The 16437-nt window shown below is 50.1% G+C and overlaps 5 protein-coding genes across 5 annotated transcripts; 2 read left to right on the top strand and 3 right to left on the bottom strand.

Annotated features, from left to right (window-relative positions):
* Positions 1 to 7564, bottom strand: N7506_004925 (type I polyketide synthase; the record flags this gene model as incomplete). The annotated part of the gene is made up of 9 exons (XM_056954219.1): positions 1 to 149; positions 202 to 865; positions 918 to 3112; positions 3181 to 5262; positions 5322 to 6261; positions 6328 to 6690; positions 6757 to 7025; positions 7088 to 7232; positions 7301 to 7564. Coding segments are annotated over 9 exons (7071 nt in total), but the record flags the coding sequence as incomplete, so codon positions are not given.
* Positions 7565 to 8064: 500 nt separating this feature from the next.
* On the top strand, positions 8065 to 9184 carry N7506_004926 (zinc-binding alcohol dehydrogenase family protein; the record flags this gene model as incomplete). The annotated part of the gene is made up of 2 exons (XM_056954220.1): positions 8065 to 8173; positions 8202 to 9184. The coding sequence occupies 2 exons, from the start codon at positions 8065 to 8067 to the stop codon at positions 9182 to 9184; spliced, it is 1092 nt and encodes a 363-aa protein (XP_056813109.1).
* Positions 9185 to 9782: 598 nt separating this feature from the next.
* N7506_004927 (uncharacterized protein) lies at positions 9783 to 10693 on the top strand (the record flags this gene model as incomplete). The annotated part of the gene is made up of 2 exons (XM_056954221.1): positions 9783 to 9915; positions 9990 to 10693. Coding segments are annotated over 2 exons (837 nt in total), but the record flags the coding sequence as incomplete, so codon positions are not given.
* A 479-nt stretch (positions 10694 to 11172) lies between these two features.
* N7506_004928 (chaperonin 10-like protein) lies at positions 11173 to 12565 on the bottom strand (the record flags this gene model as incomplete). The annotated part of the gene is made up of 2 exons (XM_056954222.1): positions 11173 to 12167; positions 12463 to 12565. 2 exons carry the CDS (start codon positions 12563 to 12565, stop codon positions 11173 to 11175), a joined length of 1098 nt encoding a protein of 365 aa, XP_056813111.1.
* Positions 12566 to 14322: 1757 nt separating this feature from the next.
* Positions 14323 to 15380, bottom strand: N7506_004929 (uncharacterized protein; the record flags this gene model as incomplete). Its single annotated transcript, XM_056954223.1, has 4 exons — positions 14323 to 14564; positions 14624 to 14771; positions 14866 to 15108; positions 15213 to 15380. 4 exons carry the CDS (start codon positions 15378 to 15380, stop codon positions 14323 to 14325), a joined length of 801 nt encoding a protein of 266 aa, XP_056813112.1.
* Between the last annotated feature and the right edge of the window lie 1057 nt (positions 15381 to 16437).

Consider the following 16437-nt stretch of genomic DNA (forward strand, 5'->3'; position numbering starts at 1 on the left):
CTAATAAGCAGCAACGAAAGTACTTTGCACAGCGATTTTCTCGGACAAGGCCTTCACTGGCTGAGACCCCAGGAACTCAAACGAAGATAGCTCTGCCCCCATCTCGCGCAATACCCAGCTCTGTAACTCGGTCGCCTTGAGGGAATCCACTGTCTAAATTAGCGACTTGACCTAAAGACGATGCAGTGGGGCTCAATTTACCTCCCAGGGCCGACAAGGGCAGCTCTATATCGACTGTGTCCGCAGTTGTCGCCATTGCCGCGGCCAGGTACTCTTGCATCGTCTCATTCACAACCTGCACGGCTGCGTCTTGAGAGCCCGCACTCTTCAACCGAGTGCTGGTCTGATTCGAAGATCCGCTTGCTTCGACCTGAGCCAGACGAATGCGATGATCAAATTTGCGATCATAACGCCAGGCGGCCCCTTCAAGCGGGAGATCATCGTTGATGCCTGCCACAATTTGGGCGGGAATTGAAACTCGATGCTGCACTATTAGTTGGACCAACTTTTGAAGCTCGGAGACGTCTATTTCTGTTCCTTCCAAATGACCGTAGCGTCGACGGCGTTCCTCAGGGGACTCAGCTCCGTCGCCCATGCTACTTCCATCGGGAACCAGACCAATGTTGATGCTGTGGCCGCTTAAGCCGTTTGCTTGCCTCCAGACCATCAGCTCATCCATGAAGGCGTTCCCAGCGGAGTAGTTCGCCTGTCCCATGTTGCCGATTACGCTTGCGACCGATGATAGTGCGAGGAAGAAATCCAACTTGCTGTCGGCAAAGGCACGGTGCAAGTTGAGCGTTCCGCGGATCCTGGGATCAGTTGGATCTTTCCAGTCACCAAAGCCCATCGTGTCGAACATGGCGTCCTACAAAGCATTAGCCCCACAAACCCAGCAAGAAGAAGAAACTGATGCTTACCTTGAGATTTGTCGCGCATTGTATCAGACCTTTGATATTCCATCCTTTGGATTGAGCCTGGGAGATGAAAGTTGCAACGTCCTCTTCTTGGGAAACATCGCAGCGAACAATATCGACACGGCATCCGTCACCTTGTATACGGTCGATGGCTTCTTGATGAGCCCCTCGAGCAATGCCGGATCGAGAGAGAATCACCACGTGATGAGCACCAATGTCAACCAACGCTCTTGCGAGAGCCAAGCCTAAAGTTCCTAGGCCACCGGCCAGGACGAAAGTCTGATCCTTCGAGAGGAGTACGGGTTCCGGTACGGGCGGAATAATGAGAACGTTGGGGGACTCCGTGAGGTGAATGGGGGACCTTGTTCCCGTTTGACGAGCATGGTCCTCTGCATCAGCCCAATCGGCAGCTGGGAAAACCCTTCCAGGATGAACAGTGTGATGCTGTTGCAATGTAGTCATACCGCGGCGGAAATATGTGTAAACCAAGTCAGGATTGCTCTCCAGCATAGCACTCATGTTCAAGGAAACAAAAGTGCAGCTTCGGGAGGAGAATGTAGCAGGAAGAGATGAAAGTGCAGTTTTGGCGCTCAGGTCCACGTAAACACCACCAGCCCCTAGACAGCGGGCCGCAACTCGACCAATGGAGCCCCCAAGGCATGAGACGACGGCCGTAACACCCTTGCCGCTGGTGAGATGCGCAATATTGGCATCAAGGCCACCGTGGACAGTGAAGATCCTACCAGCACAACCAGGATACTGTGTAGTGATCTCGTCAGCTGCAGCATCGTCTGCGGCGGCCACATACAGCCGAACCCCTGGTATATCTTGGGCGCAGTTCAAAAGAGCATGTAATGTGTGACTGGGCGCGCCGATGATGAGAACAGAGGAGCCTGTTTCCAGACGTGCGGCATTGAAGAGACTAGCATTGGCAAGGGTGTAGGCCAGTGGTGTTGCCACAGCCAGTGTGGGTGTAAGGTGAGCTGGTAGCCTTGCAATGGCATGGGGTTCAACTCTAACACGAGTAGACATCCCGAGAATTGTTCCGGCGCCGGGTGCCAACAGAACAACGATATCTCCTATCGCCAGATGGGTATCGACAGATCGTCCAAGCTTGCGGACAATGCCGACAGCTTCGACTACCGGGATGCGCGTTTCGGGCGAGTGATTGACTGAGCTGCCAGTGGCTGCGATGGTTTGAAGCTGCAGCTGGACCTCGATTTGATTGCCAGGTAGCTCCGCCACAAGATTCGGATGTTCCATCCAATAGCCCGGTTGGGTGCCTTGTGGGACCACGTGAAACTGCAGCGCACGCGAATCATCGACCAGACGAGAGAAGGCGGGTCGAGGTCCACGAGTCAAGATGTGCATTTCCTCGTCTACCGATTCTGTGGACATGAGTCGAGGTACCAGCAAGCGTTTATCCTCCAAGCGATACTCAAGATCTTGATTGCGACGGGCCACGGAGGTAACTGTGAGCTGCAACACTTGCAGGATCCCCTGAGCCAATTGTTCTTCATCAGACACGTCAAGCGGGTTGAATTGTACCTGGGGCAAGATGGTGTTCGGTCGTTCATTCCTCAGAGTACGAAGAAGACCGGTGGTGGCGCCAAATCCTGCGGCGAACGACGCATCCTCAACTTGCCTAGGGACTGGAGAGGTCCACAAAATATATTTCGCCTGCAACAATTCTTGGAATTGCGACATGGTGGTAGCAGACCAGCCAGATATCCAGGTATTGTCGAACTCTATCAGCGATATGACTGTTTTGCCAGCAAGTGTGCTCGTGTCTTCCAGTCCGACGGTGCATGTCTTCAATCCCATCTTTGAAAGATTCTTCTCTAGCGTAGCTTGGAAAGAGGTTGTCCCCAAATCAGGGCTTGCTGTAAGCAGGAATACAGTGGAATCAATCTGTGCAGGCTCCACCTTCCGATGGGCGAGAGCATAGTCACCATCCACAATCAATCCCGTTGCCTCCCAATTGGGTGAACGCTCGATGAGTCTCAGCGGATCCAGCTCACCAGCGTGCGCACGGATTGCCAACCAGCCATCTGGCTCAGTGATTGAGGTGAGAGATTCGAGGAGGGTACTAGTATCCGAGCCCTCCTCGAAACTCAGCTGGTCCACGAGCACTAGATCGAAGAGATCATCTCCCAAGGTCGTTTGGTTGAACTCGGTGCTTGAGGCTATATGTGCACCTGGGATTTGGGGAACGAATTATTAATCTCTTCGTCATTGGCAGCAGCATTCTCTTCGGGGCTCACACAGACAATAGTCAACTGCTGTAGCCGGGGTCGGTGTCCACCACCAGGTGCATGGGACTGGATACTCGAGAGAATCTTGCTCTCAGAGCTAGAGCCAATGACAACAAGAGCACGCCCATCACCATAGGTGTAGCAGAAGCGCTGTATCCAGCCCTCCAGCCCATCGTAATGAGTCTGGGCTGCCGGTGCCTGGCCGACCGAGGATTCCAGATGCTCCCTCCAGACCAAGGAGGAAAAGCGGTTCACACCAGAGCCCTGGTTACCTTTGTCATCTATCTTCTTACTCATGGGCACTCGACCAAGTTGGATGCCCTTCAAAACAACACGCGGTTGCGACCACAAGGAATCCGAAGCAATTGAATCCGATCGTGATTCACCGTCCTGCCGGTGGGTTTCCGTGTGGATGGCGAACTCATCCCCATTCTGCAGGTCCCAGTCAGTGGAGAGGTAGATCCTGTCAACTCCAATGGGAATGTTGGCTTCCTGGTTATTAAGTGAATCTGAACAGGAGAGGACAGCTGCCTGGAACAGGGCATCAAGGGCGGTTGGGTGCATGAAGGAAGACGACTCCTTTTCATACGGCATCCCTTTCTGGGTATCACGCACCGCAGCCTTTATCCAGAGCCGACGGTCCCCCTCGCAAAAGGAAGCATTGGCAATTGATCGGAAGGAAGGACCTAGCGTGACGCCACCAGTCTCAGACAACCAATCGTAAACAGCTTCAATATCCGTGCTGGACGAGGTAGCTTGTGTCTCCTGGACTTTCTCAATGAAATGATCCCATTCATTTTCATCTACCGGCAGACCTTGTGTGTTGTAGTGTATGTTAAAGGATCCGGTGGCATGTCGGATCCAAGAGGCTCCTTCTGGAAGGGAAAAGATACCGAAGTCGTACCAACTCTCGCCTCCACGATTGGGGGCGACATGTAGTACTGTCTCGAGACCACGGTTATCATCAGGAATCACCACACCTTGCATGAAACTCAGATCGTTGAATTCGATGCCCATTAGCAACTTCTTGGGATCCGATAGCTGTCGTGCTGCCTCGGCTACCATGGCAACCATCCCGGCGGCGGGGAAGACGATAGACCCGGCAACAACATGGTCAGATAGCCAAGGTATCTCAGAAACTCTCAGGAAGTTGCGCCAGCGTGGTTCCATATCATTTTGATAGTCGAATGGGACTCCCAGCAAATCATGACGCGGTTCTTTGCGCTGGCGAAGCCGAGATGAAGCAAGTGGTTCATGCCAAAAAGAGGTTTTGTGGTTCCAAGCGTATGAGGGCAAGTTTTCCACGATCTGTGGCGTTTCTGGGTTAAGACTAGAGTTGACGGCATCGATATCAATCGTGGCGCCAATGCTCCAGAGCATCCCCGTAACCGCTAAAGTAGTCTGCAGTGCATCTGTGCGTCGCCGTACCAAAGCCTGATATGGGAGGGTAGTCAAACTCGCGTCAATAGACTGCAGAGTTTGGTGGAAGGGTCCCTTCAGAGCTTCATGTGGACCAATTTCAAGGAAGGCATTCCATTTGACGGCCACCGCTCGACGGCGAGTCTTTCCTATCTCCTTCATTCCAGCGAGCTTAGAGACGGCGGCAGCAAACTCCACCGGACTAACCATGTTCCGCACCCAATAGTCTGCGGTCATGTCCTCTGCATACACCTGCTCCTTTGTCACCGATGAAAACATAGTCGCCGTGCTCTTGCCATCGCTGACTGGGTGAATATCCTTCAGGGCGTTTCGGTACTCTTCGGCCAGGTCACGCATGTGTGGAGAGTGATACGCTGTTTTGACCTGTAGCTTCCGGGCAAAACAGCCATCTGCCTTCAGCTGATCTTCCAACTTATCGATGCCATCCGCGTCGCCCGACAGAGTTACACTGGTTGGGCTATTCACACACGCCACCACCACACTCTCGGTAGGAAGTATCTCGAGGTATTTCTGAGCATTCACGGGAGGAAGCTCGACAGCCATCATAGCCCCTCGTCGCTCCCCCTGAGACAGTTGAAGAGAATAAAGTCCACGGAAATAAGCGATCCTGAGAGCTGTGTCGTGTGCAATGAATCCTGCTGCGTATGCTGCACCTGTTTTGACAGTTAGAGACTGGACGTGATAAGACATACGTGCTGAAAGGGAGACTTACCTATCTCACCACTTGAATGTCCGACAGTTGCTTTAGGGCGAGCCCCCCAGCTGGCCAACAGATCAACCAAGGCAACCTGCAAAGCACAGCAAATTGATTGACTCCGGTCAGGCAGGCTCATGTTGGAATATGCTGCTTCCGCCCGCATTTCCTCGGGCAAGTCCCATGGACAATTCAGGTCTGACAAGATCTGCTGACTGTGGGTAATGCTTTCCCGGAAAACAGGAATATCGAGCAATTGAATTCCCATTTGCGCCCACTGTGCACCCTGGCCAGTGAATATGAAGGCTAAGTTAGCCTGCAGGGTACGGCTAGCGCGGGAAGACTGCGGGAGACCTTGCTGTAACACATCATGCAGCTGTTCAAGTGATTCAGCAACCGCAAAACTTCGGAACGGCAGTTTTGAGCGGCGTGAGCTCATGGTGTGGGAGATATTTCTCAGTGAGATTTCTTCACCAGTGGTCAATTTCTTTTGCAGGAAAGAAGTCCATTTTTCGGTCAATCGTTCTAGACCAGGCTTATCCTGCGTGGAAAAGACGACGACTTGTGGTGTGGTTTTCTCTTTTGTCTTCTCAGTCGCAGCAGAAGGGGACAAGTGCATGCCAGTACCCTCCAGAATTAAATGGGCATTGCTTCCACCAAAGCCAAATGAGTTGATACTCACACGTCGGGCCAGATGTTGCGGCCACTCAATGCACGCATCACTAAGTCGCATGCGCCATTTGTCGAGATGGATCCTAGGGTTAATCTGGGTGAACCCGGCATTGGGTACGAGCATGCCGTTCTCCAGACAGAGAACTGCTTTGATTATACTTGCCACTCCTGCTGCTCCCTCGGTGTGGCCAATGTTGCTTTTCACAGAGCCGACATATATGGGCTCATCCCCATCCATCCGAGCAGCTCCAAAAGTGTCACCAATGGCTGCTAGCTCAGTGGGATCCTGGTATCGCACAATGTTAACATCGTGGGAAGTATGAAAGCGGGACTATCGTCTTGGATTGCTTACCCCAACTTCTGTTCCTGTTCCATGAGCTTCGAAGTATGCAGTCTCTCGCATAGACGGAAGCCCGGGGCCATAAACGTCCCGAATGAGGTCAGCTTGAGAGGTGCGACTCGGCATTGTGATACCAGGTGTCCGCCCATCTTGATTGATACCAGTGGCACGAATAACTGCACGAATCGTGTCCCCGTTTGCAACAGCTGCGCTAAGGGGCTTCAGCAGCACTGCGCCTATCCCCTCACCCCGCCCATATCCATTTGCTTTCGCATCAAATGAATGGCTAATACCGTCCGCGCTGAGCATGTGCATATAAGACAGCCTTTGGGTGAAGTTCGGGTGCAATATAAGACTAGCACCAGTGACAAGGGCCTTTTTAACCAATTCATATCAGCCAATCTGTCTACATTAGAAACGAGCTGCCAATAAGGGACCCACTGTCTCACACTCTCCGGTACGAATAGCCTGGCAGGCAAGGTGGGCTGCAGTCAGGCTAGAAGAGCAAGCCGTGTCAAGCATCACACTTGGTCCCCGAAGGTCAAAGAACCAAGACAGTCGATTAGCAAGCATGGTTCTTCCATTTCCAGTGGCTGAATTGTGCGGCATGTCATGAATATCGCTCGTTGACAGCAATTCATAGTCATTTGTCATGCAGCCCGAAAAGACCGCAGTACGACTCCCAACGAGACTTTCCATAGGTACCCCTCCTATAGAATGCGTATTCAGCTATACTCTTGCTTACAATCAGGTTGTGAAAGACAAGACTTACCATTTTCAAATGCTTCATAAGCTACCTCCAGTAGCAGTCGTTGCACTGGGTCCATACCGGCGGCTTCTTTTGCTGTGATTGAAAAGAAGGGAGCATCGAAGTGAGAGGGATCCTGCTCAATGAAGAACCCACTGTCGTGGTTGATCTGAATGTTGAAGGAATTAGCATTCCACCCGATAGCTCACAAGGATCAGATGATAATGGCAAGCATACTGCTCCTTTCCGTTCATGGCTAGGATGATGCCAAGCGGATGCCTGATACCGACTGGGGGGAACGGGCCCATGACCAGTTCTTCCGTGCCGCAACATCTCCCAAAATCCTTCAACGGAGGAAGCTTCGCCAGAAAAACGGCAGCTCATTCCAACCACGGCAACAGGCTCCCCAGCAGGGGGCGTGTCGTGCGGCCCGGTAGCCATACTGATATCTCCAGAGCGACGATCACGTATGTTTGAGTTTTGAGAAATTGTGAACACCGTTCTTGGATTGAAAACTCAAATGCTTAACGAGCATAATCTAGGGCCCTAGGACATCGGCCATTCTTATCCTTTACAGCGAAAAGTCTTTCGTTGGTCGGGGTCAAACACTGAGACCTATGCTTAGATTTGCTGCAGATACTTTCGCGGGCGACGTGTTGGACAAAATCCTGGAAAGGTGGCGTGATCTTCATCAATCCTGCAAGTCGACCCAAAGGTAAGTTGTCTTGAATGTCTTGTAACACAAGTCGATATCATTTCAAAGTCGGTGTAGGAAATACCGGGTCCAAGGCTACGCAGGTGCTTACTGGCAGTGATCGTATCTGTGTCAAATGGACCCAAACCTGATTGACACGTCTTTGGCAAATCATGCTCATTAGCTCTGACCTTTGGGAGAATAATAGATGCCTCTTTTACGGCGAAACATTCATATTTGAACAGCAGTGATAGAAATTTTGTTCTTGGCTGAAACAAATAGATTGCCAGCTTGGACAGTCACTACGATGTCTATCTCACGTTCTCTTGTCGTGGAAACTCGAGGCCGTATGGTTCTGCGAAATCTCACCCTCCCTGAAATGCCAAATGACTATATCTTGGTGAAGACCAAAGCCGGTAAGCTGCTGAGTGCCCCCATATCTAGGGATTTACCTAAGAAAGTGTGTCCCAGTGGCCTTGAATCCCACTGATTGGAAACATGTTTATTTTGTGGACTGTACTGGCTGTATTGTCGGTTGCGACTACGCTGGAGTCGTAGAGAGCGTTGGCTCCCAGGTCCAGAAATCCTGGAAAAGGGGAGATCGGGTCGCCGGCTTTACTCATGGGTGTAATCCCATGCAGCGCGAGGGCGGTGCCTTTGCGGAATACGTGATCGCCAAAGGGGATATACAGTTCCGGATTCCCGACTCCATGTCCTTTGAAGCTGCTTGTACGCTGGGAGTGGGGCTCATCACTGTTGGGCAGAACCTATACAAATCTTTGCAGTTACCCCTTCCCGGTCAAAAGGAAGACACTGTCCCCGGTCAAGAAAGCGAACCACTAGGTGCGATCTTTATCAATGGTGGGGCTACAGCTACTGGATCACTTGCTATCCAATTTGCGAAGCTTTCTGGGCTCCAGGTCATTACGACGTGCTCCGAGGCCAATCGATCATTCGTCTGCGGCCGAGGTGCAGAGATCATTCTGGACTACAATGATGCCCAGGCAGGCGATCAGATTCGTGAAACCACCGATGACGCTCTTGAAATGGTTTTGGTAACGATCTCCACGCCACAATCTGCCAGCCTTTGTGCCGCCGCGATCTCCTCTGCTGGGGGCAGTTACAATGTGCTCTTGGATGTCCGATGCCCGCGCTCAGATGTCGACACTGAGGTTTCAATGGCATATGAGATGGTTGGTGAGCCATATCGGATGGGCAGCAAGGACTTCAAAGGAGAGCCAGAAAGTCTGAGTTACGCTGCTTCCTGGATTGATGCTATTGAACCTTTTTTGGATGTTCAAATTCGCCCCCACCCCTATCAGTTGCAGTCCGGTGGTCTTGAAGGGATCCCTGCAGGCCTGCAACTACTTCGAGATGGGAAAGTCCGAGCACGAAAGTTGGTGTATCTTGTTGACGAGGTTAACTGAGTGAAGCTGGCAACATGCAGGACTCATATGTTGCTCGGGAATCAGAAACAGCTCCATATTGTGCGAAAGCAAATGAGTTTCCAAGCTTGACTTTCGCATATCGCACGAGTAATATGCAGTAGTGATCTGCCGTACAACGTTTGACGTCATCCTAGATAGCAGCCCTAGAGCCAATGCGATAAGATCCCAAACGACCTTAGAAGTCTCCGGGGCTAGCCAGGTGGAAGTAGTCCATCGTGCATGCGCTAGCGACATTCAATATTGAAGTGTTACACGGCCGGTGGAGGCACTGTGTTTCGCGATATGTAAGTACGTCGATCTTGATTTTAATCAAGTTTCGCATTTCAAGACTCGAGGTGCCCAATTGACTGCATCTGCAGGACCGGGAAACCTAGGAGTTTTCCTCCAAGAGATCGACGGGGGGACTAAAGGAAAGGAAAGTCTTTCCCAAAAACGGTTTTTTCTTTTTGGGAGACTCTCGGAAGTCGTCCTTTATCAACTTCTTTCCGCTCCCACGTTTGCATCCTTTCTTCTTCCGGGGCTACTATCACTGCAATACAACCCTTGAGCTAATCCAATACACCCCCGACACGATGAGAATCCTGTGCTTGCATGGGTATGGACAAACCCCGAGGTACTGCAGTATCAGATTTCAGGACTCAGAAATGCCGCCGACTTGAGCTGGGAGTTCCATTACTTAACAGGTGAAGTGGCCTGTTCGGCTGCTCCTGGTAAGCTGACATAAAGCGATGTGCTTGAATAATGAGGCCATTTGGGATTACTAACTTTGTCGACAAACTCAAAGGCATCGAATCCACATTTTCCGGACCATTTTATTGCTTCGCCCGCGACTTTAGCCCAGAAGGAGTAGGCGCATCCTATGCCCTCCTGGAAAAGACTATTGAGGAAAGCGGCCCTTTTGATGGTGTTCTTGGCTTCAGCCAGGGTGCAGCCACTGCTGTCGGATACTTGCTCGAGCAGAAAACTGCTTATCCGGACGAACCTCTCCCGTTCCAGTTCTTGGTGCTTTGCTCTCCTACCATCCCCCTTTCGGGTGATTTGAACTATTCCCAAAGGATCTTCGGCTCTCTTGGCCCGAAAGACGAAGCACTCATTCGATCTGCCCAAGATGAGCAAATCTCACAGCTTTCGCAGGCTGCTCGGACAGCTCTTACCAAGTTCAATAGCGTGATTGATGTTCTCTCGCCTATCACTCATGAGACACGCAAGTTCTACCTGGATAATTCGTTATCGGGGATTCCCTGCACGCTGCATCCAGATCTGTTACCGACTCGCTTGCCCATTCCAACCCTCCATGTACGTGGGAGAAATGAGCCTCCTGCGGTAAGAGATTGCGGCATGATGATCGAATCGTTCTTTGACACAACCAAGCAACGAGTTTTTGAGCATACTGCTGGGCATGACATTCCTCGGACCAGGCCTGAGTTAGGCCGGATAGTATCCGCCTTGGAATGGGTGGTTGCGCAAAGTCAATTGCCGACATTCTGAACTGTCCTCATCCATGGGACCTATGCTCCATGTGCATTGGTATATCAGAGTTCAATCATTCAGGACTAGATTCTTCTTGGGATTATCTTATGGGTTTTTTTGTGTATTGTACTATGTAAAGGTTCCACTACACCGGTAAAGCTTTAGTACGGCCTCTCTGATATCCCCAAAGATCTACACATGTGCACGTCAATGCAGATGTTTGGACACTGAGTCACATGTGTCTTCAATCTAGTGATATGTGCTCATCCATGAATGTTGATAATTCTTCTTCTGGTGCCATGGATTATTGCGGCAGTAGTTTATCAAGGAGAGAGCATACATGTATGCCTCTCTTCACTAGGTACTACCGCTGGAAGATACGGGCTCTAGAAGGGAGATATCTGTGGACCGGGACTTCCGAAAGACCATCATCCTGGAAACCAGTTCAGGATTTATTATGTGCGGCAGATCACACGAATGGTACGTATTCCCACCCTTCACTCCATGATTAAAACGTTCCGGAACCTTGGCTTTCCTGAAACCAAGCTATCAACGGCGTATTGCACATCCTTTAGCTTGTAATTCTCGATCATACATCGGATGTTGTGCTCCATCGCAAATTTCACAGTGTCTTCGGCATCACGAGGACCACCTGTGAGCCACCCCTCTATCTTTTGACCCTTCATCACCAATTGGTCCATGAGTACCTCCATATTGCCAGTAGGGGCCAGAAGAAGCAAGGTTCCCCCTGACGCGAGGCCACCGATCAACTTTGGGAGTTCTCCGGATCCTGGGGCCGTCTGAACAATCAAATCTGCACCACCTAGTTTTTCAAGCTCAGTGGGAATATCAGACAGCTTGCTGTTGATATAATGGTGAGCTCCGAGGGACATGGCAAATGACTCCTTATCACCGCTTGATGAGAGAACAGTAACCTCGTAGCCCATTTTCCTGGCATATTGAACAGCCAAGTGCCCAAGGCCACCTAGACCTTGAACGGCAATAAGCGCTCCCGGCTCAAGCTGTTGCCTGCGTATCCCGTTGAAGACAGTCAAACCAGCACAAAGTAATGGCGCAACCTCAGCCACATTGATTCCTGATGGCAGACGCACAGCAGCTTCCGCACGCAATAATGCGTATTCAGCCAAGCCACCGTTCCGAGAAATACCACTGATTTCTCGATTATTGCAGTGTTGGACATTATTGCGCAAGCATTGGCGACAAATTGAATCATGACCAGCGTGGAAGGCGCCTCCGACAAGGTCACCAAGCTGGAAGTCTTCCACATCAGCTCCTTGTTCCACGATGTGTCCAATAAATTCATGACCCGGAACACGTGGGAAAACATCCCCCATGTGACCTGATGCGGTATGAACATCGGTGTAGCATAAGCCGCAAGCAAGGATCTTCACGAGAACTTCGTGACTGGAAGGATGCTGCAATTCAACATCCCTGAGAGATAATGGGTCTTGAGCATTGTCGATAACAACGGCTTTGTATGTTTGGGAAGATTAGACATGGAACAAGTCGAATGTGAGTTGGTGGAAAATCGTCGCTCTGATATTTTGATATGATGATGATTGGGTACGGAGTAATCTCGCTCTCGCTCTCTCGCAGCTAGGTCAGTGACGTTTGGGGGCGAGTTGTCTCAACGGCTTTAAATGAATGATCATTCTTGTGCTAGCTTTGCTTCACCGAGATGTGTCGGGTACCACAACTACGTAAGCGACACAAAAGGAACACGTACACTTCTGCAAGTCCCAAAGAAACCCAAGTGCGGCACGCACCTTCAATTGAGTCGAGTAAATGATCGGCCCTCACGACGACTTTGGGTCCGCCCGCCGCAGTTTGTGTTACTTTGGCCAAGCTGTACGGAGTATGTCGGAGCATGTTGTGACTGCCTGGTTCGATAGTCTCCCCGCTGTTGGGGTTAAGAGTCGTGGATCTAAAGATTTGCCGTGAGACCTAAAACATAAGAAAAGGCGATCTTTCCAAGGTTATGGTTCCCTACCGAAGACACTACTTGTACATAGACCTGAGGAAGAATGGGAAGAGGATCTCGGAAAATGCGTCAGCCATACGAAGTATATTTCCCCACTACCCCACTGCCCCACCCAAGTTGTAATCACGTGACCCTGAACTTCGAGACTCTGGCGTTCTCTTTCTAAATTAGTCTTATGAACTCAGTGCATTCAATCAAACTTATTTTTTGAAGAGCCAGTTCATATGTCAGGATTCAGGGAGTTCAGTAGAAAGTACGGAGCACCTAGACTGTAATTTTAATACTCGAAATACAGGGATGCGGAGTGTGCTGGGTGTGTTTGCACTGTTTGAATCCTAGAGTGGGGAGCCCAGAGTGGAGAAGGGTGAGCCCCACCCACAGGCCATTGTGGGGCTAGGCTGGATGGGCTGTGGCCTTCGCGGGCGGTGAAGAGTTGCCGTGGACCATGACTAACACCGATGACATAAACGCCAAGGCCGGTTCGCGCCTCTGCACTCTTCAAGTGTAACTAGACTTTCTGGTGCGGAGTACGGAGTAAACAGAGACGGATTCTGGATAACTGAGGCATCGCTTCATTCTACACCATAGTCCCTTCATTTTCGAATGCTAGCAAAGTCTATCTCAAAGTCACGAAGTTTCCCATGAACAATTCAACCGCAGAAAGGTCTTCCAAACTTCCAACAAAAGCCACATGCTGATCCGGCCTTACCAACACGATACATCCTTCATCTCCAATACCGTATTGGTGATACGCAGCCCCTTTCTCTCCAGAATTGGGCTTGTTGTCAGCTAACACGCGCCAATAGTCATGACCCAAACAGTCATCAAAAGGTACAAAAACATTCGGTAGTTCCAACAACTCCACGTTTTTTCGGGAAGCACTGTGAATCAGATAGAATGCAATATTGCCGACACAGTCCTGGGCTTGGCGGTTTATTTTTTGAACTAAGGAGCCCTCCCGGGCAAGAGCCGAACCCAGACACCAAACTCGATTCATTTGGGTAGAATTTGAAATGTCACCACCGAAGACCAACAAGTACCATTCTCCGGTACTGCGAAGAAGCTTTTGGAGGTGGTACGGTCTGGAATCGCATTGAAACAAAATTTTCGAGTCCGGGAGCCTCTCGCCAATGGCTAGGTTTCCGGCCAATTCAACTCTGCTATGAGGAAGCAGAGGGTTGACTCGTCGGTGGCCCTTGAACCCCCATGCTCGTGTGATCAGACAGCTTGGCTTATAATGAGCGGTGATGCCCGATGCAGAAGTATTCTCCTCATCAAGAGCCTTTTTCATGGAAGGACTCAACACTGGTCCCCTCTTTGGAGAGAGGCTCGGATCTTTCTGGAAGACTCCTTGGACCATCCTTTTGTCAAATGCGAGCAGCTGCAGTGCTATCTGGAGCCGCTCTTCTTGATATGTGCGCAAGATGCTGGACTTGGCTTTCCCCTTTATCACGCATGCAAGTTTCCAGCCAAGGTTGTATGCGTCTTGGATGCTAACGTTCATACCTTGGCCCGCTTTCGGCGAGTGGGTATGGATTGCATCGCCAGCTAGAAAGACTCGGTTATACATGGAAAGCGTGGGGCAAAGCCTTTAGCCGACCTGTGAGATCACTCGAGGTCAGTGACAGTCGGCTTTTTCGCTACCTCATATGAGGAAAAAACACACCGAGTATATTGTTGACCATTCAACACTTGACACTTCAAACTTGTAAGGCCTCATAATCCTTCTCACAATATCTACCAGCCTTGTTGAATCCATACCCTTTTTGAGCGCTGCAGCGTCTTCATGCGTCAACTGAACATAAAATCGAACTAGCCTTCTCTCTCGGGGAATGATCATCAGATGACCAGCCTCGGATTTCACAATGCACCGCTTGCGAATGTCGGCTTAGTGTTCCTTTGATAAGTTATCGCCACATAATCAAAAAGAACTCGCTCAGACTTACGAAAGTCTGTGAGTGGAATAGAGTCAATGACTCCCCATTTTTCATCCATCTGGGCCCCATCAAGCTGAAGACCAAGGGCAGCTCGCACCCAGCTGTGTGCGCCATCACACCCAAGAAGATATTTGGCATTGATGGTACAGTGTGTTGTCTATTCTTTCAAGTTAGAGGGGGTTTCAAGGGTTCTCAGAGGTGGAAAGACTGAATATGGCTGTTCAGATGTTTGACCGCCGACTTAACCTTACCTGGGTGTCAGATTCGCGTTTTTGAGCATTAACCCGAACAGGATAATTTGATCCCTCAGAGACAGTCAAGTTCAATGGATTTGTATTCCATTTAACTTCAACAGAATTGGAGGCTTCAAGGAAATCAAGAAAGTTTTGCTCAATCTGACCTTGGCCCAAAGTCGCTTCTTGGAATCTAGAGAGATCTGGATTACAGTTGTTCATCAAGGATCGACGCCGAATACCGCCTGGTTCGCAGTCATTCTGTTCACACGTTGTTAGTGAAAGCTTTATGGATACGCGCACGGTTCATGGGGAACAAGCCCGTGCATAAGACAACAAAATATCAAATGTGGCCAGATACTCACCCAGATAGACAGGTCGATTGTGCGATTTGCATTCTTCCATATGTTATCACTCAACCCAAAGCTATCGAGTATCTCAAAGGTTCGGCTCTCAACACCATCTGCATGTCCATACTGGGTTCTTTGTGGCTTTTGATCAATCAAAATCGCTTTTATACCTGTTTGTGCCATCCTGGGACTGAAGATGCCACCCCTCACATAATTACGGGATCATGCGAGATGAGGTATAACTACGAAACATCACCTACCCGTTTGTGTTACATCACTATCCTGCCAAGGTTGCCTGCCAAGGTTGCAAAATTTTCTATTTAAACAACAACCTTGGGAATAGTCGTGCCGTTGCGTGAAACTAATCTTGCTTTTCATCAAGCAACCAAACCCCGAAGCGCGCTTCAAGCACACCGCCTCAATTTCATCATCGATCATCCATTCGACAATGATGTCGGCTCACCTTGAACAAACTCATCGGTCATGGAGCATCCTTGAGAAAGCCCGACAAGGCGAGGGTGTAACATTGAGTGGTGAGCAGAATTCACTAGAGCTGGCACATCTCGTCGCAGTATCCAGGTACGCTAGAACTTTCGAATATGGGCAGGAAACTATGGAATCACCCATGAAGTCTAATTTCTCAATTTTGCAATTGTTCGTTTAGGTTTTCAGTGGAAGTCTTCCTATCCAACTCTGCTCCCATCAAGCTGCGTATGCAGGATAGCGTGAACACGTTGAACTTGCATTTGAACAATGGCGAAGATATCTATGGTAAATGGAAAATTCCCACTGCCTCCATACGTACTAATCGGTCAAATGTTCAGGTGTCAATACAGGGTGTGGTGGCAATGCTCATATGCGAACGAAAAAGCTTCAATTGCTCCAAGAAGCTTTTTTGCAGCATCACCAAGCTGGAATTCTGCCGGGCCTGCCAAATAATTACAACAGGGCCCATGCGTTGCCAAAAGATGTGGTTCGAGGTGCAATATTGTTGCGCTGTAATTCGCTCATCCGCGGTCGATAACAAGACAGCACAATGATGGTCGCGAAGAACGGCTTTTGGAGTATATTCGAGCCCATCCAGATTACAGCAAAATGCAGGGAAGCCCAGAAAGGATTCTCGCAGCAATCGACGAGTATGGACGTTCAACCGATTTTCTCATGAATGTTGGAACCTGAGGAAGTGAAATCATTCCCCTATGAAGGATCATGGACAACACTTCGTTCAGTCCCTGCAGTG

This window comes from Penicillium brevicompactum (genome assembly GCF_028827555.1).
Source record: "Penicillium brevicompactum strain IBT 35665 chromosome Unknown utg000003l_segment0_segment0, whole genome shotgun sequence".
In the NCBI taxonomy this organism is placed as follows: domain Eukaryota; kingdom Fungi; phylum Ascomycota; class Eurotiomycetes; order Eurotiales; family Aspergillaceae; genus Penicillium; species Penicillium brevicompactum.